Below are 27316 nucleotides of genomic sequence, written 5' to 3'. Positions count from 1 at the left end.
CGAGGCCTCCTCCCGGGGGCCGCAGGTGGGTCCTCGCCAGGACTCCGCGATCCTAGAGCAGCCACGCGCAGATGGCCTCGGCTGGGCCTGCAAATCTCCGCCCCGCCGGCAGGAGGCGCGCGAGGCCGAGGGGCCGCCGCTTGGCGCGCCCGCGGATCCCCGCGTGCCCTCCGTGCGCCGCGCCCGAGAGGCCCCCGCGGCCCGCTGGATGGGGCGGGGCGGGGCGCGGGCGAAACGGCCTGAGTCGGGCGCGCCGCGCGGCCGCGGCGCGAGCCGGAGGGGGCGTGGAGGCGCGGGCGGCGTGCGCGCGCCGGGCGTGGACGCGGTGGGGGTAAGAGGAGCGGGCGCCGCGCGAGCGCCGGCAGAGGGACGCTGGCTACCCTGGACAGCGCATCGCCGCGCAGCATGGTGAGTGCGGGCCGCGCGCCGCCCCTCCGGCCGCGCTTCCTTTCTCTCCGCCGCCCGCGCACTCGGCGGGAACCGGCGGCGCGGGCGCTGGGGGTTCGACTGCTGGAACCCGCGGCTGTCGGGGCCGGGCCGGGTCCGCGCGGGCGGGCCTGGGGAGGGGGCGGCGGACGTTTGGGCGGGGACGCGCGGCCGGAGCGGGGCCTGCGGTCTCGGAAACTTTGTCGGGGTCGCTCCCTGGGACCTGGAGGCGCCCGCTCGCGTCCAGCCCCCTGTTGCATGCACGCGGCCGCCAGGGACGCCGGGGACCCGGCCGCGCCCGCCGCAGCCCCTCGACCCGCTCTGGCCCACCGGTGCGGCTCCCGGGACCGAGAGCCGCGTTTCCCGCGCGCGGGACCCACGCCGCCTCGGGAGATTCGGGGTCGGGGCCCCAACGGTTGGTGGCCTGCACCCGGGGGTGTGTCTGCCTGGCGCCCTCCCCGGCTCGCGTGTGGCGCCGAGGCTGGGTTTGCGTGGGCCTTCCTGCCGGGGCCTCGTGTGCTCGGCAGCCCCTCGCCCTGCCCCTTCGTCACGCTGGCTCCTCCGCGTGGAGCTCGGCCCTGGAGAGCAGCGAGCGTGTCCCGGCGTCCAGCGGCCTGCCTGGGAGTTTTAGCGGCACAGCCTGGTTCTCTGGGTACAGAAAGAGACATTGCCTTGTGCTTTGCGCAGAAGAGCAGCTCCAGGCAAAATGTGAAATCCACGTTCGTCCTCAGAGGTCCGTATCCTGCCTTTGCCTCCCTCCACTTCAGGGCTTGTTAAAATACACTAATCTCCTTTCCCCTACTCCACCTGACCCTAATCAGCCCCAGGTTTTGCCCCGGCTTCTGTTGTAGGGACACACTCTCCACCTAAGATTATAGGTGGGTCACTTTTCTAAAATTCCATCTTTCCCACCCCATTCATATTCTGTTTACCTACTGCATTTTTGTCTTCATTTATTCTTTAGCACACTATATGTTTTTGTTTCTTGTTTATTAAGCATCTCCATCAACCTGTAAGTTTCCGGAAGATAGGTTTTTTTGTTTTTGTTTTTGTTTTTTTTTGGGTCATTATGTTCACTGTTGTTTCTAGCACAAAAAACAGTGCCCGGCACCCAGTAGATGCTCAAGAACTATTTTTTAAAAATTTAAAATAAATCAAAGTACTTTATGTTAATGCACAACTGGGAAGCAGCATTCACCTTGTAATGACTGAATAATCAAGGATTATCCCATTGGCAGTGGTGGTGATGAGAGTCTGAAGTGATATCTGGGAGGAGGAAGACACTCCCGGACAGTAGGGACTCAGTTTTGTGGCCCTCTATGGTAAGAATGTAGGTGGTCATCTCCTATTCCTAGACTGTCACTTTGTATTCTTGACATCTTGGCATCAGAGTAGATGCAGGGTATTTTAGGGCTATCTGGCTCCCTTCTTTGTTGCAAAGTATAGTAGGCGTGTTCCTGAGTAGGAGAACAAGTTCAAGGATATCTCCTTAACTGCATGAAAAAGTTGTGGGAATTAATCTAACAGCCAGAATTGAGGACACACTGTTCTAAACTTTATCCTATTCAGTTGTGCTTTTTTGATAAGCAATTTTCAGTAATGTATCTGAATCCAAACTCACTTAAAAAAAAATGGGGCAGGGAGGGAGAAAGATTGAGGGTTGAATTTATAATGGGTCAGCTGGGAGAGACATTTTGAATTCATGTCCAATATGAGCTACGGTCTTGGGATTTCTCTGCTAATTAGCCTTATTCCAAAATCTTGCTTCCAAATTTCCTTTTGTTTTTCCATTTCTGTAGTGTAAGTTTATGGCATGGGTTTGTTCTTAGTTTAGGGAGTGTATTTATTATAACTGGAGACCAACTGCTTAATAAAATTTAGAGGAGCAAACTTTTGAAAATGATGTGCTTATAATTGTGACCTCATACAGGTTGGTGGTTCTGTGATAACTATCTTATCCAGACAGGCGATAGAAATTAAAGGTTTAAAGGAAGGGAAGAGAAGCCTGTTTTTGAATCAAAGCCAAATAACCTAACATAAATGAAAGATGCAGTAATTCTTTTCATCCCAGTTGATATTTGTAAGTGATTTTACTGTTAGGATTCTGTTCAAAATATCAAGTCTTTTTCTTTCTGTTCCTTAAAAGTGTAGCATTTTCAAGAAGTGTAAGATTCATTTTAAAGTAACCAGTTGGGTATGCTTAATTTTTGATTCTTTAACAAACAGTTGCAATTTAACCTAGCTTCCTTCAAAACATTTTTAGTCAGTTTGGACAGTTCAGGTGCTGTCATGGTCCGAAAGAGACAGCTGAACATTTAAGCAAATGCATTTCTTATCTCTGGTTATACACAGAAAACTCAGGGTTGTGCCAGTGATCATCTTCTTTGGACAGTTAGATGCGTACCATTTAATTTGGCAGGTTGGAACTTGTAGGAGTAAATGCTGATCAAGGAAAAGGAGTTGCAGTGGAGACTTATTTGGTGACCCAACATGATAAAAGTATGCCAACTCAAGTAGCTTGTCATAATTCAAAAGTAACACATTGGTATTTTCTTCTCAGTTGAATTAGGACATTACCAGTATATCACTGACTCTGATATGGACCCATTCTTATGAATTGTTAGATTTTAAATGGCTATATTTAAACTAACAGTTTAATAATTAGATTAATTTGAGATCTGGTGTCATTCATGGGTTTGAATCTCAATGCCCACATTTAACTGTGACCTTGGATCTCAGTATTTTTTGTGAAGGATGATAATAATATTCCATAAGGTTGGGAGGAATAAATAAGATGTACTTTGTGTGAAGCATAGTGCTTAGAGTACCCAATAAATACTATTAAAGTACTTATTTTTTGTGTATCTGTTTTTGATTGAGACGCTAGAAAGGTATCTCTGATCCACTTCATAATTCTCTGTCCTTTATGTGATTTTATGTATATCTTACATTGTTTTGCATCAACACTGTCCGGTAGGAACATAATGTAAACCACGTATGTAATTTCCTAGGAGTAATGTTATAAAAGTAAAAAGATGAGTGGAATTAATGATATATTTAATCCACTCAATGCAAATATCAATCTGAAAAAGGTTGATAACATATTTTGCTTTTTTTCCCATAAAAAAATCTTCAAAATCTGGCATGTATTTATTCCTGCAGCACAGAGCAGTTCAGGCTAGCTGCATTTCCGTTGCTCAGTAGGCACGTGTATTAGAGGCTATGGTGTTGACAAGACATCTGGATAGCACACATCCTCCAAATTTACATCTTTATCTACCAGGCCCTTTCCACTGGTGAGAACCTTACTGCCACCCTAAACCCAGCATCACACGGAGGAAGCTACTCACCTTTCACACCTCCTCTCTCTTCCCCTCTCACTGCCAGTAATTCCACCAGCTCTGCAGTCTACTATGTCTGAAATCTGATTCTTCGTTGTTCTCTTTTTTCTTTTATATTGTTTATTGTCCTAAAATTTTCAATATTTTTATTCAAAAAATTTTTTCATTCTTTTTAGCTCCCTTTCTGCCATTTTTGCTTTTACTACAGGCTTCCACTTTTACAGTTTGACTGTTTTAAGTTCCTGCTTCTGTTGAAAAAAATAGTTCTCTATGGAAATCACTGAACTCTACATTCTGTTCTTTCCTCAGCCCTTTTTCATGTGAAATCATAAATGGTTTCTATTTCATAGCTTATTCCTATGCTTAACCTCTTTCCTTTATCAAATATACAAAGAATACTTAATCTGATAATCTGGTATTAAAATGATTCACCCAAGAAAAGAAAGGAGAAAAATAAGCCACAGAAGGAAAAATGAAATTGTTTATTGAGCTTTAATTACCTTCCAAGAAGCATAATGGGACTAATTAATAATGACGACAACAGTGACGACACCTTACATACTTTATAAGAAATGGCACTGCCTTCTGCCTGGTGAATGGGAGGCACAAAACGGAAGACAGACACTGGACCAAGAGTCAGCACACCTGGTGTCTGGACTGGCTTTAGTATTTACAGATCTGTTCCCTTGATCAAGTCACTCTGAGACACTGGTTGCCTACCTGTTAACTGGGTATTATTTTTTTTTTACAAGACTGTTAAAATCTCAAGGGGCCTGTGCACCTTTTTACCTGCTCCTCCCTTTGGCTGCATGACTTTTCCCCTCAGAGCTGGATGTCTGTCTTAATCCTTTCATAGTCAGACCTATCCTGATGGCGCTGTTTAAAACAGGTTACTCATTTACATACACTTGGACCATCTGTGTTCTTATTTATTAGATAATTTGTTGGTTTCTTCTTACCTGAATGCAAATTTCCCAAGGACGGAGATTTGTCAGTGTTATTCAGTAGCGAATCTCAAGCATCCAGGATGACGCCTGGCTGGGAGGAAGCACTAAACCTTGCTGGCTGAGAAGCTGAATGCCAGCACTCCTGACCTGCGCTGCTGTTCTTGTCACATCCCGTTATCCACAGGGTGGTTTGAGAAATGAACGTTGGCTTTGCAAAGATACAGTATAGTTCCTTCAAATAGTAATTTCTCTTGATGCAGTCATCATTATTTTATTGATCATGATTCAGTTTAGGCACATTTCAGTAACATAGCTACTTCATTAATGCACATGTGCTGGGGTAACCTTTTAGTAAAAGAGAAAGTGCATGTATTCCTACACCTATGTTTACACTTCAGTTAGGAGTCGGGTTATGTAATTATTTTTAAATGATGAAATCTAATTTTATTATAAGTTCTTACTGAAATTAAAACATGCATTTCAATACTTCCATTTGCATTTCATGATATAATTTGTTGAAGGGGCCAGGTTATGTTATTTTTACATAATGAAATCTATAATTATAGCATTAAATTTTACAAAAAAGAAAAAGATATCAATATAACCAAAGCTATGATACACAAATTTGTGGAATAATTTTACTTTATATGTATTATAATACTTAGCACTTAGTTATATCTTAAATATGCTATTCTATTTTATATTTATTAATCGCTTAAATATTTTCAATGCATTTTTGTACACATTCACTCTTTTGAAGTTTCCCTCATAAGAAAACAAATCCCGTGTCAACATACCTCCTTTACAGTTAAGAAAATTGAATTTCAAAAAAGATAAATGATTTGTCAGAGTCACACATACTGTGGGTAGCAAAACCAGGTTTTAACCTTCTGATCCCAAAGTAACGCCTTTTCTTCTATTCCATATATCCTAGCCATTAGCCAGTCTGAATATACTCTTCTCATAAAATTCAACAAAGGCTGTAGTACTTTGGGAGAATCACTGTGACTACTCCATGTAGTTTTCCTCCCATGAACTACAAGAATAGATATTTATGGATTTTACACACACACACACACACACAGGTTGGATGTCCTGTATCTTAAATGCTTGGGACCAGAAGTATTTTGTATTTTTTCAGATTTTGGAATATTTGCATATAAATAATGAGATACTTGGGGATGGAATCCAAGTCTAAACATGAAATTAATTTGTGTTTCATTTATACCTCATATGTACAACCTGAAGATAATTGTATTTTTAGTGCAACTGTGTATTAACTGTGATCTGTTACATGAGGTCAGGTGTGTAATGTTCCACTTGTGGCCTCATGTCAGCACTCAAAAAGTTTCAGATTTAATTTTGGATTTTGGATTTTTGGATAAGGATGCTCAAACTGTAATACACACACATACACTTAAACTTATTAAATATATAAAACCCAAGTTTCCATTTTGTATGTGTAGAAAATGGGACATACAAGGAAAAAGTTATTTGTGGTGAAAGTGTTCATGAACAACATTAGTATAATAGGAGCACCTGTATATTAGACTAATAATTAGAGGAGTAAGGAAGTCACCGTTTTTGAGTAGAATGCAGTATTAAGACTTTGATCAGAAAGAATAATAGTAGCTTTGCACATACATTCTTATTTCATATGAAATTTTATCATTTGACTTTATTTCTAGTACTTTTTTTTTTGTAACAGGGATTGAATCCAGGGGTGCTTAGCCACTGAGTCACATCCCCAGCCCTTTTTTATATTTTATTTAGAGGCAGGGTCTCTTCTGAGTTGCTCAGGACCTTGCTAAGTTGCTGAGACTGGCCCTGAACTCTGATCCTCTTGCCTTAGCCTCCCAAGCCACTGGCATTACAGGCATGAGCCACCACTGCCAGCTATTTCTAGTACTTTTAACAATTGAGACACATTGAATTTTTCATGTGACAAAGCATAATTTTGTTTGTGAAATCTTTGAGTTGCACAGATAATATGACTCTTATTTCTTTGGTAAGGTCAAAAATGTATTGACTGTTACACTAAGGAATTAAAAATTAACTCATGCCTTTAAAGAAAAAGATTGTGTCTGTAGGGGTCTCTCAGCCATGTTCTGCATGGATGAGAAAAGGGTTAACTGCTGGAGGATGATGTTGGCTATAAATCAATCAATTATCCATAAACTCATCTAGTCAATAAAAACACAAGAGCCAATACTCTTTTTAAATGAGATGGGGTGTGACGCGTCTGACCATACCAGCTCTGGTCTCTAACAATATGGAGTAGCCCAACTCTTTTATTTATAACACAAAGGTAAAGGGGACCAAGACTGGGAGGAGCTTCTTCTGTGATGGACAGAATAGGGTGGAGTTAGGGGAGCCATTCTCTTGGGGGACTATCTCAGAAGCAAACAGGGGACCACTCCCACAGCACCACATCCCCTGGCCGCAACCTGGGTCAGAACCTCCATATCTTCCAGTTCCGGGAAGTCAGAGACTCAACCTAGTCTGATTCTGCTAAATAAGGATGGCTTCCCACAGTGTCCATGATGCAAAAATGAAATTGAGCCATTTTCAGTGTTCCTGGAAATCCCATTCTGTTCCCCTGACCTTCTCTGCCTCTGGAAAGTCTGTGCAGTGCTGAGGCATGGCAGGAAGAAGGGAAGCCTGTGCTTGGAGCCTCTGCTCCTGTTCTTTAGGCTTTTCTTAAATTGTGATAGGGAAGGCACCTTTGGATCAGCAGCTTTCTTGACTTTGGGACATCAGATTTTATGGCTGTTCTAATGTCAGTGGTGAAGTTATGCTTGGGAGGGAGAGTGCGTTCGGCTATCAGAAAAACTCAGTGAGCTGTACTCTCCTCTAGGGCAATCCAACCAAAATTGTTCATGGGGCCTCTTTCAGGTCCCACTCTCCACAGGCTAGGCAGTTGTTATTCTCTTGTATTTCCAAGGAAGCCATTTCCCATCTTCCTTTGGCCTTTTCTGCTTTCAGACTCATAAAAAGAAATGGCACACGTCACAAGTCAATTTGAGATTTATTGCCTGAAGTCTTTTTCAAGTTCACAAATGCAAAAAGCAACCAAGCTAGTTTCATTATGTTTTGTTAGTCATGTTTCTCTCTTAAACAACAGCATGGCCCTGCCATCAGTCCCTAACAAGTCCTGCCACTGCCACTAAAATGCTGCCAGGTTCATTTTGTAAATTAGGTTTACTGTAATAATTGTTTTACTTTTACAATTTAAAAAGTCAATGGAAACATTCCTGCGTTAGTACAGTTCTGAAAAGAACACTAATCTTATAAATGCTTGCCTCCTGTAAGCTAGAACAAGTATCTCTAATAGTCTTAAGCCCTTATTGTGAACTTTGGAATTAATAGTTTGCATTTATTGTTCTTTTGAAGGAAGGAAATATGCTGTCTACATGGAATATCTGAGTCTTTAAAACTGGTCTCAAGGAGACATGCAAGTACATTGCCTGAGTCATCTTCTGATTAGATACATTCATCAGTTTGTTCATTCAGCACGTATTCAGTGCTGCTCATCACAGGTTGTGTGTAGGCACTCTCAATTTAAAATAAAAGACCGTCTCTGCTCCAACAAATCTTGTAGCAAAAGTGACAGTTTGTCTTTTCTAGTGCAGCATGCCTCTGCAGGTCAGCAGAGAGCCCTCAAGTCCTACTTCAGGCCGCTGAGTGTGCTTCCATGTCTGTACCCTTCTATCTGGTAGAAATAGCTAGTCTAATAACATGACTAGTTATCACAAAATAAAGACTTTTACTTTATCATGACAAGAATGTGATCAAGGCATGCAGGGAACTGATAACTGAGAGCCAAAATCATCAAGGATTAATAAGACAACTCTGTGGGACACCAGTACTCAGCAGACCACACAATTCAGTGAGAAGGGAAAAAAATTACCAGACCAGTGTTCTGTGAGGTAGTGTGGGTTGGAATGGGGCCCCAGGAACCTGACGGACATGTGCAGACTGGGCATAGCCAGACCTGCTGCATGAGAATTTCTGAGGGGCTTGGGAATCTGCTGATTCCCAATGCTAGGAATCAACTGAACACAAATTTGAAATCTGATGCTCTAGGGAATATTTTGTAGCCCAATTGTTCAGTATATGCTTCCTGAAGGAGTTGGGGTCAATACTGGATCACAACTGGGTTATATTTTGATAAGCAGAAAAGGGAAGGAATTTAGGATTGAGCTGAACATCCTGGTTAGAGGAAATAGCTGGTTAATGTCTCAGAAAGTAGTAACATATATTTGGAAAACATTGTTCAATAAGCATTTTTTGGACAAGGTGTCCTCATGGAGCTAGACACATTTAAGTATTCAGTAATGTGTAGTCTGTGGATCACATGATTATGGGGTTTATGCCAGGGAGAGAGAAAATCAAGTCAAATTCTGAAGTTTTGAGTTTTAGGCTAAGACTTTTCTCCCAGATTTTGTAGGTGGTAGAGAATGGTCCAGTTTTTGAGATGGAGAGTCCACTGATGGCGGCATCATTCAGGAAGAATGATCTAGTTCCCATAATCCACCGGGCTGGAAAGGCCTGGGCAAGGAGGTTATAGGGGCTCAAGTAACATGTCTCTGCCTTTCACTTATTTTCAAGTTGTCAACTTTTGAAAAAGCCTCTCGCTGCACATCTCTGGGTTCAGGTTTCCATTCCATGTCGTACTAGGCTAGTCATTTGAACATCAGTGGTCTCACTATGACATATGTATAACAGCACATAGTGAAGACGGGTCAGATAGGATGGGACATATCAAGACCCTCCTTTTTTTAAATTAATTTACATGTGGTGCTGAGGCCAGCTGGTGGTAGACTCTCAACTGGTGGCAATTCCCACAGAAACCGAACCATTTCATCTTTACAATCCTTTTATTCCCTCTATTCCTAAAAAGGAGATATTTTTAAAGTATCTTGATTAATGTACAAGCATTCACATTTCTAAAATTCTCAAATTCCTATGGTAATGGATTTGAATTTTAACATGCAGGATTTTTTCTCAGAAGAAAAAAAGTGAAAAAGATTATCTGATTGATCCTTTTCTGTAGGATTAGTTTTGCTAGAGTAGCGAAAAATGAAAATATAAACAGTTATATATGTTTTTCAAAGCCATTTTTGACTTAATAGTTCTTGCCTATAGATGCATTGATATTATAAAACTGAATGCTTTTTGAAAATTTTCATGAATTTGAGTAACATTGGAAAATCCCAAGAGATCCACATAATCAGCTATCTGCCCAACCACTGGCATAGTTGCCTGTCTTGAGCTTCTTAATAGTGCCTAATCTAGTGCTGTGCCTTAACCCCTAAAAGTTACCCTGCAGGAGAATATAGCTTCCATTCTCTGTCTCTCCCACCTAAATATGAGAGATAATTGGATTTGTTTTGGAAATAATGAATAAAGAGAGTGCATATATGCATTTAGCTTCTTGTCTGTCAATTTTGAAGCAAGGAAAATTGATTATACAATTAAGTGGATGGGTGGGACCATCACTGGAGAGCACGCAGGTTAGACTAGGTGGAGTGGAAAAGAGGAAACACGGACCAGCTGGACTGGAGTGAAGTCGCTGTGCGAGGGACTGGCTGAAGACAAGAGGAGAACATTTTGAACCGAACAGATGAGGTTTCTAGGTCTCTGGTCAAAGTCCGTAATGCCCTCCAGTGTAAGACGCTTTTCTCCTTTGTCCTGTGTCCCTTGATTTCTTGTCAGTACTTTTCGTTGGTTAATTGCACCTCCAGTTGTGATCAACTCTAGAGGAGCTTTCAGCCACATCCCTGATGGTGGTGAAATCACGATACCATGGGTCTGTCAGGTGCATTTCATTTTACAGAAACTCTTTCGCAGCATCCTCTAGTGGCACGCTGGTTTCTTGTGTATTATAATCTCGGCTGGCTTGTTTTCTCCACACGGCGATGTGAGCTCTCCAAGGGCCAGGACTGGGCTGCCTTCCTAGCCACTGAAATTTCAGCCCACAGTGGTGCTGCACACGGTGGATACTCAGGAGTAGCTGTTTCGCAGACAGATGTGTGAAGTAGCTTTCCTGTAGTCGAGGAAACAGGCTGAGGGTTTTATTCAGAGTTCTAAAACTAGTAAGTGGTGGGTGGGGGCTCACCCTCCCTTCCCGTTTCTCCTGCCTGCTGCCTTGTAGTGTCATACAAATATGCTTTCCCGATACCCTTGGTTGGGAGTAATTATTCAGTTTGAATATTTTGTTTGACAACTCTTGTCCTAAAAAGTTCTTATAGTGAACCTTTCCTAAAACATGTTACAATTTAAAGAGCCAGGAGAGAGGATTGTGAAGAGATCCTGAACTATTTGCAGCTTTTTAAAAATATATGTGCAGCTATTTGAACATTTTTCTATTTGATATTTTCTTAAAATTAATTTATTCAACAAATATTTATGAGTCTTAACATGGTTGGTATAGTTCTAAGTACTTCAGTTGTAGCCGTGAAGAAAATAGACAAACACTCATGCTCACTTTCTAGAGGAGGGGAACAGATGATAAACCCTAACCATATAAACAAGTACATTAAAAGCATGTTAGGAGCTAAACAAGCTGTGGATAAAACAGCAGGGTGGGAAGGCTCAGGGTGTCCTGAATGAAGGGCAGAATTTAAATGTGAATCAGGCATCCCTGGTTGAAGATAAAAAGAATAGGAGGAGTATTTTTTGAACCATGTTTTTAGAGAAAGCTTACTTAAGAGAAATATTTTTAAGCCTTAAGTCATGTTCTTTTGTATTTTTTTATTTTTTAGGGCTTCTGCACAGGTATATCTTTGTGAAGTAAGTTGCTTTATAGAAACAGAAAATAAGATGTAAACTACTTTGAGAAAGGCAGAGCCAAGTTTCTGAATTGTGATATATGTTTATAATATTACCACTATCTGTTTTGGGGGGCCATATATTTTTAAACTTAGGTTTCCTATTTCTGGCAGTGTTTTCCTAGTTCAGTAAGTGATTTCTCGTTTCAAGAGAATGTTTTCTCATACTAGACAAAGGTGCCAAAAACTTACAATGGAGGAAATATAGCCTGTTCAACAAACGGAGCTGGCAAAACTGGAAATCCATATGTAGTAAAATGAAATTAAACCCCTATCTCTCACCCTGTACAAAACTCAAAATGGATCAAGGATCTAGGAATTAGACCTGAGACCCTTCACCAAATAGAAGAAAAAGTAGGCCTGAATCTCCATCACATTGGCTTAGGACCAGACTTCCTTATCAAGACCCCTGTAGCACAAGAAATAAAAGCAAGAATCAATAAATGGGATAGATTCAAACTAAAAAGCTTTTTCTCAACAAGAGAAATAATGTGAAAAGAGAGCCTATGGAGTGGGAGAAAATCTTTTCCACACACACCTCAGAGCACTAATCTCCAAAGTTTATAAAGAACTTAAAAAACTTTACAGCAAAAATACAAAGAACCCAATCAATAAGTGGGCTAAGGAACTGGGCAGACACTTCACAGGAGAAGATATACAGGTAATTAACAAATATATGAAAAAGTGCTCATCATCTCTAGTAATCAGAGACATGCAAATTAAAACCACCCTAAGATTTCATCTTAACTCCAATTAGAATGGTTATTATCAAGAACACAAGCAATAAGTGTTAGCATGGATTTGGGGAAAGAGGCACACTCATACATTGCTGGTGAAGTTGCAAATTGGTGCAGCCACTCTGGAAAGCAGTATGGAGATTCCTCAGAAAGCTTGGAATGGACCCACCATTTGACCCAGCTATCCCACTCCTTGGTTTATACCCAAAGGACTTAAAATCAGCATACTACAGTGATGCAACCACATCAATGTTCATAGCTGCTTAATTCACAATAGCTAGATTGTGGAACCAACCTAGATGCCCTTCAATTGATGAATGGATAAAGAAACTGTGTATATATACACAATGGAATATTACTCAGCCATAAAGAAGAATAAAATTCATGGCATTTACTGGTAAATGGATGAAGTTGGAAAATATCATGTTAAGTGAAATAGGCCAAGTCCAAAAAACCAGAGGCCAAATGTTTTCTCTGATGAATGGATGACGATGTGTAAAGAGGTGGGGTGGTGGCAGGGCGGGGGTGGGGGGGCAGAATGAAGGAACTTTGGATGGTGTAGTAGAGGAAAATGGGCTGGGAGGGGGTGGGAGACAGAAATAGTAGAATGAAGCAGACATTATTACCCTATGTCTATATATGATTACATGAATGGTGTGAATCTACATTGTATACAACCATAGAAATGAAAAGTTGTGCCCCATTTGTGTACAATGAATCAAAATGCAGTCTGTAAAAATTTAATTAAAAAAATGGAAAAAAAAAGAATATATGAACTTTGGAGTAGTATAATAAGAAGACCAGCTAACTAATAACCACATTTTTGCCATTTGGAATACCCGATATCTTAATGGCGTTAAAAAACACAATGAACATTTTCTTAGAGTTGTTGGTATTTGTCTTCCTTTCCAGAAGTCAACTTGAATGCTGTCTGTATACAAGTTTGCAAGTTTCTCTCCTGAGCTAACTGCTCAAATAGGCCAACTTGCTGGTGGCAGAGATGCCTTGAAAGGCTCCATTTATTTTGTAATCATTCAAGGGAAATTTTTTTTTTTTTTTTTTGGGCGGTGCTGGGGATTGAACCCAGGGCCTCATGCTTGCAAGGCAAGTACTCTACCAACTGAGCTATCTCCCCAGCCCCTTAAGGGACATTTGATTATCCTTTGTTCATGTGAAAATAGGTGGTCTCTGCTACTCGAATTCCCTAGATTTGTGCATGCAGTAGAAAAAATTAAGGGTTTAACATTAGATTTTTGTGACCTTGTAGAGGCCCTATCCCAGTTTCTTTTACTTTTTGTTTTGGTAAAAACTTATTTGGATTGTGTAAAAGTGATAATTAATTGCAGCAGTCTTTGGAATAAATTCTGCAATATAATAGTACAGTGGGAAAACTTTTAAGACCTTGAAGCTCTTTCATAGCTAAGACTTCAACCTTATAAGGAGCCAAATGGACAGATATTTTAAACACCCTGTAAGAGGAACGACAGAACATAGAAAGTCACTTCTCCAACACATCTGTGGCAGACCAAAACCCAGAGTACAGTCTTTGACTCTTAGTTCTTCTCAGTTTATAATAGGAAAGTCTTTGTTTTTGCTACAGAAACGTGGAAAGTTCTGTATAGACATCTGGATCAGTGAGACAAAGAGAGAAAGTCAGCGCAGGTGTAGGCCCTGGCTGTGCGAGAGGCGGCAGTACAAACAGGAAGAGACTGCCTAGGGAGTAGTGTTGGGACAGATTTGATCTCTGCCTGACATCTACAAACTAGATTCCAGATCACTTGAAACACAAGAAAAATTAAGCTTAAAAGTATTAGAAAATATAGGTTATTGAAGGAATAATGTCTTAAATGAGACAAAAAACCACAAACCATAATAGTGATAGGGCTGGGGGCATAATTGAGGAAAGAAAGTGATAAGTTTGATCACATCAAAATAAAAATCAGGAAGGCTAGGAGAAGATATTTTCAATGTACATAACAAAAAAAAAAATGGCACCCAGGATATAAAAATAACTTTAAACATAAGCAATGCACTAGGGACATTTGCAAAGGATATTCAAGGCAGCTCATAGCTAGGCATGGTGACACATGCCTGTGATCCCAGCAATGCAGGAGGCTGAGGCAGACGGATTGCACGTTTGAGGCCAGTTGCAGCAACTTAGACCCTGTTTCAAAATAGAAAATAAGAAGGGCTGGGGATGTGGCTCAGTGGTAAGGCACCTCTGGGCGCAGTCCCCAGTATCAGTCAGTGAACACACACACATGCATGTAGGCAACTCACTGAAGAGGAAACTTTCATATTATGTTAATAAACATTTAAAAACTTGCACAGCTGCAATAGTAATACGGAAATGCAAATTAAAACATGATAAACCCACAAACTTGGCAAAAATTAAAAACTGACAGTAGCAAGTTCTGTAAATTTTTCAGAGCAATGCGATGGTTTTTACAAAAATTAAAAAGACATTCATTAAACAGCATAGCAGCTCCACAGCTAGATTTAGTCCTAGAGAAATTTTTACTTGTGAACATAGAGATTTGTATAAAGCCACACTTTTTGTAATAACAGAGAATCAGTAACAACCTAAAATGTCCATCAGTAAAGACGTATAGAGCATCTATGTAGTGGAGTGCAGCCGGCATGGGCTAGAAGGAGCCACAGAACGGCCGGTGTGTGTGGTAGTGTACATAAACCCAAATGCCAAAGGCTCTTGTGCATAGATCTGTAGCAACGTGGAACAGAAGGCTCACGTGACGGAAGGGAAGCAAGATCGGGTTGTGCTGAGGGAATGACAGCACTGTGGTCCTCTTATTTCTCAGTGCCCATCATGTGATAGATGCCCATAAACACGTTTTAATTAATTAAAAAGATTTGGAGCAAATATGTAATTTTTTTTTGGGGGGGGGGAAGCAAAGTGTGATTTATTGGGGTATGTATTCAGCAGAAGGAACAGAGACCCACGTTACAGTGGCTTAAGCAAGATAGATTTTCTTTCTCTCTTGTGAATTATTAGGCATGAGCGGTTCTGGTCTGGTGTGGCTGCTCCTTGGCAGTGGGGCATCTTCTTTGCATCTTGTTCCTCCCCTGCATATATTGATCCAAGTTTTACTTCCCACGTCTTTAAGCTGGAACTATATTTCCCAGAAGCTCCTGTCCCATATGGTGCGTTTTGGCTGAAAGAGGAACTGGTGTGAAGGTGGGGGAGGTGTAAGTGAAGCAGTGGTCATTATTCTTTGAAGGGGAGATACGTGGTGACAGACAGACAGAAGTGCTTGGTGGGTCCTTTCTCTGCCCCACATGCAGCTCCTCTTCCCAGATTCTGATCCTGCTGACCACAGGTGCCCCAGGTCCACCACCAGAGGCTTAGCCTGTTGGCAGGTAGCTACACAGAGACTGTAGCTCCACGGAACACTCCACTTATCTGTCCTCCTTCCTGGTGTCTGCATGTGCCTGGCTTCTCAGAGCAAATATGTAGTTTTAACACATGTGTTTGTTTTATTATTCTCTTTACCCCCCCCCCCCCCCCCCCCCCCCCCCGTTAAAAATAGCTTTGGATTTGGGATCTGCATTAGTCTCAGATCAGAGTTCTGTTAAGAACTGTGCTTCAGGGTAGATGAGCCACAGGGCAGGAGACCTTCTGTTGCTTTGTTAAACCCTAATCCTGTCTTCTTGGCTGAATGAATCAACACATAAAGAGCCTTAGCAAGTTGCTTCCGTGCAGCTGTAGAGCACTGAAGACCTAATGCAGAAGGCTGTCTTTGTCATTCTCAACATCTGTGAAAAGAATAAGCCGTTTTCCCATCAGGGAAAGACAGAATGACCACATGCGAGCAATAATAGCAATGAGTGCATCTGTCCGGTTTTCATTGCCTCGCAGCAGCTATAGGAACCTCCTCTTCGCTCAGCTCAGCCTCCCAGCAGCCCTGGACGTGGCTCCTGTCATTCCCTTATTACACATACGGACACAGGCAAGTCCAGTGAGAGGGATATAAAGGAATAAAAGAGCATTTTTATTTCAATTGTGTACCATCAATATTTGTTTCCTAACCAGAAGTCGGTTGTGAAGGGCTCTCGAGGACAGGTGGTCCTCTCCCTTCTCTCCTTCCACATGTACCTCATTTACCCAGCGTTCTCTTTAGAATGTGTGTTGACTGTCCTGTAGAGCAGTGCCAAAATTCCAGCCAATTGCAACCCTCCCTTTTACACCACTGAATTTTCTCTTGATTTTTTAAAAAAGTTGTCATTCTTGATAAAAGCATTAAAGGAAGACACCTCTCCTCTACGATGTCGCTCCCCTGGACATGTCCGATGGCAGTGGCAGTTGGAAAGCCGTGACAGTGTGCCCCTGAAGTGGAATGTGAAAATGCAGAACACCCAGGGGCTGTCTGTGACTCCTGTGTCCCACCTGTCCCAGGTGCCTTTACAAATATGAGGTTGTTGAACCTTTACAACAACGATGTGAAGTTAGGGTGATTAACCTCATTTCATAAATGACAAAGATGCTGCTCAGAGATAGTGGTTTACCTAAGATTATGTAGCTACTTGGTGAAAGAGCCAAGACTAGAACTTGTGTGAACTCCCATTCTTTGTAGTGAACCATGCTGAATGCCATGCTACCCCTTAGCCACAGTCTGAAGTGACCACTAGACTCAAGATTGACTGAAAATAATCACCACATGAGCTTCGGCAAGAAGACACAGCCGTCCTGTGCACAAGTCACTTGTCATTAGCTCTATGAAATAGGGCAAGTGGCTTTATTTCTCCAAGCCTCACTTTGCCAGTCTGTCAAGGGGGAAAGAAAATACCTATCTTATAGAGTAGTGAAGAGAAATAGGAGAGATAATAGGATGTAACGTGTCCAGTACAATGGCTGGTGTCTAGTAACACTTTCAGGCTACTTTCATTTATTGATGTTATCATCATCATCTGTAGTATATGTAATGAAGAAATAAGTGATGAAGCAATTCTGAAATTGGGAAATTCTTGATATATTGTTCTAAAATGGAAAAAAATAACAGAGTGAGCTAGCTTCATGGCTGCTGTAGGTAGCTAACGTGGAAGAGTGTAATCTTTCCCTTCTTTACCATTTAATAAGTAAAAGGAAAGGAAAAGAAAGCTGAACACCATGTTGTGTGCGGAGGCAGTTTACTCTTCTGATGGGCTCAGTTGCTCTGCACTGAAGCCATCCAGTCATGGATCAGTCTGTTTTCTGCACCTGCTTCTAGTCAATAGTAAATTCTCCTTATAAACTGACCAAACTAAGAGAACTAGAATAGGTCAAGCAATAGTTTACCTTGGCAGCTACAGCCAATGAAGCATGCAATATTCTGGATTGACTTTTTTTATTCTATTAAGGAGGTAAAATGTTATCCAAATGTAAAACTAGGAACCAAATCCCCAAAGAGCAAAAGACATCCTCTAACCAGTGCAACTTAGATGTAGTTAAAAAGGAACTTTGCAGCAGCATATCTTGTTTAATGGGAAAGAAGAGAAATTCATGTGCATAAATCCTGCCCTCCACTAGCAAATGTCCAGAGGAGACCATTTGGAAGAAGGTACCAGGGGAAAAGGTATTAGGCTCAAGCAAAAGGAATTGGTTATATCAATAGAAATACAGTGTTCATATTAAAAGTAATAATAGTTCTACTACTTTCTGAAAATGTTCACTTCTGAGGGCTCTAAATTATTTAAAAATGGATGTTGACAAACCTGAAAGATTTTTTTTTTTTTTTTTTGCACAAAATTAGGAATTGCTTTCCTAATTAAGAAACATTTAAAGCTAGACCTTGCGAGCTGGTTTGGAGGCTCTGGCATGGGAGCACTTACCGCCTCTGTGCCCTCGGCTGCAGCCTGTCTTCCTCTGTGGGAAGGTCGTCCTTCTCATCCTAGCACGCAGATTCTGGAGGGACACACGGGGACAGTGAGGGGGAAGGAGACACCCGCCAGCCAGCCTCATCAACCCTGGAGATCAGTGCAGTGAAGGGTGTTGCAGCCAGATCACACTCACACCCAAAAGTTTAAAACGCATGGTGAGAAGTCCCCTACTGGAGGTTTTCTAGTATGGTAGGTAAACTTCTATCAGAATTGTTGTGGAAACATTATTTGGGTAGAAAGTTGAATTAGATATTTATGACTCTGATTTATAGAAACCAAAAAACTGCTTATTCATCTGAGGTTGAAAAAAAAATTACTGCTTTCTGAGCTCTTTTCTATTCAAAACAATAATTGGATCTTGCAGAGCTAGTTCTTAGGCCTTTTCTGTGTGATGGGCAGTGAATCCTTACAATAAAAATTGACATTTTTCTTTATTTTTAAAGTTATTTTTCATAAAACAGAAGGATAAATGTAAGGAACAGAAATACACCAAAGATTTTCAAAATATTTTACCTAAAGATATAAATCTTATGTTGGTCAAAGAACATCAAGTTTATTTGATTGGAGGAATAAGCGCAAGAGATCTATTTTACAACATGGTTATTACAGCTAATAACAATATACTTGAAAATTGCTAAGAGAATAAATTTTAAGTGCTGTCATCATAATAAGAATGTGAGAAATGCATGTGTTAATTAGCTCAATTTAACCATTCCATTTATATTTGAAATAGACATATTTCAAAACATGCTCTACACTATTAGCATATATAGTTTGTATTTATCAATTATAAATTACTCAAGATGTGAATATCTATGGATAGTTAATCTGGGTGTAATAGCACTCTACATGGTTAAAGTTCATATGAAGAAATCAGGCTGCAGTTTATAGACTGGCAAAAAAAATTCCCGTTACTACTACTGCTTTCTATATGCTGGATACATAAAAAGCTAGAGACCCTTTTACCTGAGTTTCAAGACCAAAGACAGATTTTTACATCATTAATCCAGTGATTGTGTTGGAATTACACATGGATAACCACTCAGAAGTATATTTATTTAACCGATTCTTAAAATATAGTGAGATATCTTGATCAATATTCCATAAATCTTTGTCTTCATAAAATCTTTGTTTCTAGGTAAATGTCTCAATAGCAGCTAATTCAGTCATCATAAAAAAGGATGAATATATATACACATATATATATGGTTCTCTTTCCATCACTTCCTGCTGCTACCCTCGTAATAAGTTTCTGAGACTTAATTCTCCCTATTGATGAGACAGTGGACCTTAAAAAACACTAATAAGCATTAACCACATTTGCTCTTCAAAAACCCAGTTTAAGCTATATGTGGTGGTGTACACCCATGATCCCAGTGACTTGGGCGGTTGAGGCAGAAAGAGGGAAAGTTTGAGGCCAGTCTCAGCAACCTAGTGAGACCCTATCTCAGAAATGAACAGGGCTGGGGATGTGCTTGATGGTGGAGTGCCTCTGGGTTCAATCCCCAGTAATGCAAAATGAAAAAAACAACAAAAAAAGTCCATTTAGGTCAAGGTTACTTTTGAGAGTTTTGTACTTTTTGTTTCAAAAGCCATGGTAATTCCATTTTTGGTGATTGCTGATAATTTAGTCAACATTTTAGAGTAATTCTTTGTTTTTTGATGCATCTGGTTTTCTACCAGCTTTGAGACTATGGAAGAGAGAAGAAGAATAGAATGGATGGGAGAAAAAAAGACTCATTATCATTGTCTCTTAAAAAACTTTAAAGCGGGAAAGGACTTGGATATTATTTTATTCAATCATGTTATTTTTTTGTACTGTAATTATAAAAAGTTATGGTCTGAGAGGCCTAATAGCAGGAATAAAATGTTTCTTTAAGGAGCATTTTTAACTACAAAATGCTTTCTATTCATTAGAAAAAGGGTAGTATTGTTTCATAAAAGTGCTCATTCAACAGGAGTCAAAACAGTAGCCAAGTATATTATTTTTTTAAATGGGGATCAGAGCCTTACATTTACATAGTTTTCTTTCTTTTTCAGGTTAAATTAATTTATCTTTTTTGCCATACTGGGGATTGAATCCAGGGGAACTTTACCGCTGAGCTACATCCCCATCCCCTTTTTAAGGAAAATTTTATGTATTTTTATTTGTTTTAATTGGTCATATATGACAGTAGAATGCATTTTGACACATTGTACACAAATGGAGCATAACTTCTCATTTCTCTGGCTGCACATAGTGCTTAGTCACATGAGTAGTGTAATCATACATGTATATAGGGTAATAATATCTGTCTCATTCTACCCCTCTTCCCAACCCCACTACTCCACCCCTCCCCTCACTCCCCTTTGCATCATCCGAAGTTCCTTCATTCTTCCCTAACCCCATCCACTGTGGATCAGCATTCACTTATCAGAGAAAACATTTGATTTTTGGGTTTTTGGGATTGGCTTATTTCACTTAGCATGATAGTCTCCAACTCCATCCATTTACCTACAAATGCTATAATTTCATTCTTCTTTAAGACTAATATTCCATTGTGTAAATGTACCACATTTTCTTTATCCATTCATCTGTTGAAGGGCATCTAGGTTGGTTCCATAGTTTTGCTATCATGAATTGAGCATGAAGTAAACATTGATGTGGTTGTATCACTATAGTTCACTGATTGTAAGTTCTTTGGGTATAAACCCAGGAGTGGGATAACTGGGTCAAATGGTGGTTCCATTCCAAGTTTTCTTAGGAATATCTATACTGCTTTCCATAGTGGTTGCACCAATCTGCAGTCCCACTAACAATGTATGAGTGTACCTTTTTCCCCACATCCTTGTCAGCACTTATCATTGCTTGTATTCTTGATAATTGCCATTCTGACTAGAGTAAGTCGAAATCTTAGAGTAGTTTTGGTTTGTATTTCTCTAATTGCAAGAGATGATGAACATTTTTTCATGTATTTGTTGATTGATTGTATTTCTTCTTCTGTGAAATATCTGCTCAGTTCCTTAACCCATTTATTGACTGGGTTATTTGTTTTTTTGGTGTTAAGAGTTTTGGATTCTTTGTATATCCTGGAGATTAGTGCTGTATTTGAGATGCATGTGGTAAAGATTTTCTCTCATTCTGTAGACTCTCCTTCATGTTAATGATTGTTTCCTTGACTGAGAAGAAGCTCTTTAGTTTGAATCCATCCCACTTATTCTTAGTTTTACTTCTTGCACTTTAGGAGTCTTGTTAAGGAAGTCAGGTCCTAAGCCAACATGGAAATTTGGGCTTACTTTTTCTTCTGTTAGGCACAGGGTCTCTGCTCTAAAGCCTAAGTAAGTCTTTGATCCACTTTGAGTTGATTTTTGTGCAGGGTGAGAAATAGAGGTTTAATTTCATTTTGTTACATATGGATTTCCAGTTTTCCCAGCATCATTTTTTGAAGAGGTTATTTTTTTCTCCAGTGTATGTTCTTGGCACCTTTGTCTAGTTTGAGATAACTGTATTTATGTGGGTTTGTCTCTGTATCTTCTATTTTGTACCATTGGTCTACATGTCTCTTTTGGTGCCAATACCATGCCATTTTTGTTACTATGGCTCTGTAGTGTAGTTTAAGTTCTGGTATTGTGATGCCTCCTGCTTCAGTCTTCTTGCTAAGGATTGATTTGGCTATTCTGGGTCTCTTATTTTTCCAAATGAATTTCATGATTGCTTTTTCTAGTTCTATGATGAATGTCAATGGGATTTTAATAGCAATTGCATTAAATCTGTATAACACTGTTGGTAGTATGGCCAATTTGACAATATTAATTCTGCTTATCCAAGAGCATGGGAGATCTTTCTGTCTTCTAAGGTCTTCATCAGTTTCTTTCTTTAGTGTTCTGTGGTTTTCATTGTAGAGGTCTTTTACCTCTTTGTTAGATTGATTCCCAAGTGTTTTATTTTTTGAGACTATAGTGAATAGGGTAGTTTTCCTGATTTCTCTTGCAGTGGATTTGCCACTTATGTATTAGGAATGCATTTGATTTATGGGTATTGATTTTTATATCCTGCTACTTTGCTGAATTCATTTATGAGTTCTAGAAGTTTTCTGGTGGAATTTTTGGATCTTCTAAATATAGAATTATGTCATTGGCAAATAGTGATAGTATGAGTTCTTTTCCTACTCACATCCCTTTAATTTCTTTTGACTGATTGCACTGGGTAGAGTTTCAACAATGATGTTGAATGGAAGTGGTGAAAGAGGGCATCCTTGTCTTGTTCCACTTTTTAGAGGGAATGTTTTAAATTTTTCTCCATTTAGAATGATGTTGGCCTTGGGCTTAGCATCAATGACTTTTATAATGTTGAGGTATGTTCCTACTATCCCTAGTGTTTTGAACATGAAGAGGTGCTGTATTTTGTCAAATGCTTTTTGTGCATCTATTGAGATAATCTTATGATTCTTTAAGTCTATTGATGTGATGAATTATGTTTATTGATTTCTGTATGTTGAACCAACCTTGCATCCCTGGGATGAACCCCACTTGATTGTGTTGTACTATCTCTTTTTTAAATTTTGTTTTTAGTTGTAGGCAAACACAGTGCCTTTATTTTTATGTGGTGCTGAGGATCGAATCGAGGTCCTCACATATGCTAGGTGAGTGCTCTACCACTGAGCCACAACCCCAGCCCAATCTTTTTAATATGTTTTTGTATGTGATTTGCTAGAATTTACTGAGAATTTTTGCATCTGTGTTCATCCGGGATATTGGTCTGAAGTTTTCTTTCCTTGATGTGTCTTTGTCTGGTTTTGGTATAAGGGTGATATTCACCTCATAGAATGAGTTTGGAAGAGCCTGCCTTTTCTATTTCATGGAATAATTTGAGGAGTATTGGTGTTAATTCTGCTTTGAAGGTCTTGTAGAACTTGACTGAGAATCTGTCTGATCCTGAGCTTTTCTTGGTTGATAGACTTTTGATGGCATCTTCTGTTTTATTGCTTGAAATTCATCTGTTTAAATTGTATATGACCTTCTGATTCAGTTTGGGTAGGTCATATGTCTCTAGCAATTTGTCGATGTCTTTGATATTTTCTATTTTGAGTATAACTTTTCAAAATAATTTCTAATTATCTTCTGTATTTTAGTAGTGTTCATCATATTTCCTTTTCCATCACATATTTTAGTAATTTGAGTTTTCCCTCTCTTTGTTGGTGTGGCTAAGGGTTTATCAGTTTTGTTTTCAAAGAACAAGCTTTTTGTTTTGTCAATTTTTTCAGTGGTTTCTTTTGTTTCAATTTCATTGATTTTAATTATTTCCTATCTTCTGCTTTTGGTGTTGGTTTGTTCTTCTTTTTCTAGGGCTTTGAGAGGTAATGTTAGGTCATTTATTTGTTCACTTTCTGTGCTTTTAATGAATAAGCTCAATACGATGAACATTCCCCTTTGCATTGCCTTCATAGTGTCCCAGAGATTTTGATATGTTGTACTGGTATTCTCATTTACCTCTAAGTATTTTCTTTATTTCCTCCCTGATTTCTTCTGTTATCCATTCATCATTCAGTAGCATACTATTTAGTCTTCAAGTGTTGGAGTAGCTTCTATTTTTTATTTTATTGTTGTTTTCTAGTTTCATTCTGTTATGATCTGATAGAATTCAGGGTAGTATTTCTATTTTTTTTTTTTGAGAATTGCTTTGTGGCATAACATGTGATCTGTTTTAAAGAAGGATCCATGTTCTGCTGAGAATAAAGTGTACTCATTTGATGATCGATGAAATACTCTGTATGTATCTGTGAAGTCTAAATCATTGATTGTATTATTTCTGTAGTTTTTCTTTTTTTTTAGCTTTTGTTTGGAAGGTCTGTCCAGTGCTGAGACAGGTGTGTTAAAGTCACCCAGTATTATTGTGTTGTGGTCTATTTGATTCTTGAAATTGAGAAGCGTTTGTTTGATGTACGTAGAGGCTGCATTGTTGGGGCATATATATTTATGATTGTTACGTCTGGATGTATGATTCTTAAGCAGTGTGAAATTTTCTTCTTTATCCCTTCTGACTAACTTTGGTTTGAAGTCCACTTTGTCTGATATGAGGATGGAAACCCCTGCTTGCTTTTGCAGTCCATGTGGGTAGTATTTTTTTTCCCATCCTTTCCCATCCCTTCATTCTGTGGATAAATACATCTCTTCCTAGGAGGCGAGTCTCTTGAAGACAGCGTATTGTTGTGTCTTTCTGTTTTTAATCCAGTCTGCCAGTCTTTGTCTTTTGATTGATAGGTTTAGGTCATTAACATTCAGGGTTATTATTGAGATATGATTTGTATTCCTGTTCATTTTGGTTTATTTTTGGTTTTTAACTTGACTTAGTTGTTTCTCCTTTGATTGACTTGTCCTTTTGTGTCATTCCTCCCTTTGCTGGTTTTTTTTTTTTTTTTTTCCTTTAATTTCCTCTCATGGAATATTTTGCTGAGAATGTTCTGTAATGAAGACTTTCTAGTTGTGAATTCTTTAACTTATGTTTATCATGGAAGGTTTTTATTTCATCTTCAAATCTGAAGCTTGCTTTTGCTGGATATAAAATTTTCAATTGGCATTCCTTTTTTTTCAGAGCTTGATATGTTATTCCAGGACCTTCTGGTGTTGAGGGTCTGGGTTAGGAAATCAGCTGAAATCCAAGTTGGTTTTCCCTGTATGTAATTTGATTTTTTATTTCATAACCTTTAAAATTCTGTCCTTATTCTGTATGCTAGTCATTATAATGTGCTGTAGTGGGGGTCTGCTGTAATTTTGTACATTTGATCCCCATCCCTTTTTATATTTTATTTTGAGACAGGGCCTTGCTTAAGTTGCTGAGGCTGGGCAACCTGTGATCTTCTTGCCTCAGTTTCCCAAATTGCTGAGATTAGAGGTACGTTCTGCTGCCTGGCTAATTTTCTTCATTTTGACACAATATTTTGGCAAAGGCATTGGCTTAGTTACACATGGTGTGTAGCTTGTAATAGATGCTTTTGTCTTCTGCCTGTCATCATCTATAAAGTAGGTAATACTTGTTACCTCTTTCCTCCTTCCCTCCTCCATTCCCTGGAGGTCTTCATCCATCAGCCTGTGTTTTGGGAGACCATGATGACTGATGATTTAACACTGATGAATGAACTTAGGTGAATTAAGTTGAGGTCCCCAAAGGTGTGTAACATAACATGAACTTCAGATATCTAAAATTAGCTGTCACATTCTATCCATTATGAAGCCAAGTGGGATGTCCTTCCCATTTTTGTGCCTACACAGCTTAGGTTGTATTTGCCATTTGATGATTTTTGTTGTTCTCATAATGGCTGCTAATGATGCTTAATTTGACTTGATATTGTCTGGATTAGAATGCTAAGGGAGAGATATGAATTTTTTTCCTTTACCTCTTAGAAAGAACTTTGCATAGGGAAGGGTGGTTCAGCTCTCACTTTAGTGATAATATGCTGCCAAACAAGGAAGTGTTGAATAAGGATTTCAGAATCTGGACTGCTGCATAAATTTCCATATTAGTTGGTTTTATATCTTAAGAGAAGGAAATATGTGACAAGTCTTATCTATATGCTTCTCATATTGTCTCTTGCTCAGTATTGGCAATTAAAGGATACATCTTTTAATTTACCATAAATATATTTAAATACTGTTGATATTTTTAAAATATACATAGAAATAATATAGATGTGAGCATTGTTTAAAAACTAGGATTAAAATCTGGCCTATACTTTTTCCAAGAAATCATTAAAAGGTTTACTTTGTTTTCATATTGAAAAGGGTACCACTTGTACTTGCAGAATAGCCAACCTGCTTCCCCTCTGGACAGTACTTGATAACCAGAGCACATTTGAACAGAATCTCCTTTCATTGCTACTGTTAATTGTGAAAGAGCTTTATTCTTCTCCATGTCCCCAAATTCAGAAACTGGTACAATTTCAAGTTGTCCTGAGTACAGATATCTGGCTTTGGATTAAATCTCCAAGGAGTTTTATATTCTTTCACCACTTCCTGTGGAAGTTGGAATAGTAATACTTATAAATTATCTTGAATTGCAAACTTAGCATTCTTGGCTTTTTTACTCCTCACATATTCAGTATTGAATCACAGAATAACTTTATTTTTTTAAACATGAAAATTGAAGCTTTGTTTTTCTGTTTAGCAGGTTTTAATTATATTAAAATTAAGGCAAGTTATTTAATATCTTTTAATCCACTAAGTTCCAAGTTTTCAATACTGTATTTCAATGAAATTGACAGTTACATTAAAATAGATTGGAAATGATTGTTAATTATTATTATTATTATTATTATTATTATATTTGTACTTATTATATAACCCTAGATTATATAATTTTGTATTATGTACTATATTTAAGTTTTTTATATGCATTCCACATCTGGGATAATAGGACGAAATGGGTTCATGAGACCAGAACATTATGAGATAAATATGTTTGGATTTTATTCCCACAGTCTTGCAGAGAAGGCCATGACTTGCAAAAGGACTGGAAAGAAACTAATTTATTATATTCATTTTTAAGGATATTCATTTAGTAAAACATCAGTTTCCTTAAACTTGGTGAATTCCTGTGTAACCAGTGAATTCATTCACAATCCATTTAAGCCTTGTGAATATATTTTAAAGGTGTTGAAAATCTGTTCTTATGACTTAGGTATGTTTATATCATTGACCAAGCCCCATTCTGTGGTCCAGTGGCACCAAGCGTTGATGCTGTGTGTAACTAGCTTATGCTTTGCCAGTCCTCACAAGTCCCCTGCAGTTCTCCACCCTCCACCCACTTCTGTCCAGGAGGCTTCCTGGTTGCTCACGGTGATTTTGTTCCACGATCTCTGTGGGCAGCCTCTTCTCACTCAGATCCCCTTGCTGGGCAGGGCGCCGCCCCCTGAGCACTCACCCCTGCATCCTAGAGTGCTGACTGCCTGCTGAGTGCGGCTCTGTGGCAGTGCTCTTGTCCCCAGAGTGTCCCAGAGTGTCCCAGACTGCTGAGTACCAAGTTCTCTCTAGCTGGACACCAGCTGTGACACAGTGGAGCTCTGCACATACCAGACTTCATTCTGTGGAGAAGTTGAGGAGAATGCCTGTCTCCTCCTTTCTTTTGTGTTAGATTTCAAAGCCTCCATCTTGCAATCCAGTATCTTTGTAAGTTAAGGGCATCT

General features: G+C 39.4%; 1 protein-coding gene across 1 annotated transcript in view; it reads left to right on the top strand.

Moving 5' to 3' along the window:
• The first annotated feature begins 324 nt into the window (after positions 1-324).
• Elovl2 (ELOVL fatty acid elongase 2) overlaps positions 325-27316 on the top strand; it is a 60733-nt gene continuing 33741 nt past the window's right edge. The window contains exon 1 of the mRNA XM_047558917.1: positions 325-408. Coding sequence (XP_047414873.1) covers positions 406-408 — 3 coding nt within the window. The 5' untranslated portion in view covers positions 325-405. The remainder of the gene's footprint in view (positions 409-27316) is intronic.

Source organism: Sciurus carolinensis, chromosome 7, assembly GCF_902686445.1.
Source record: "Sciurus carolinensis chromosome 7, mSciCar1.2, whole genome shotgun sequence".
Lineage (NCBI taxonomy): Eukaryota > Metazoa > Chordata > Mammalia > Rodentia > Sciuridae > Sciurus > Sciurus carolinensis.
The sequence above is the reverse complement of the archived record's forward strand: the minus strand, read 5'-3'. Positions and strand labels throughout refer to the sequence as shown.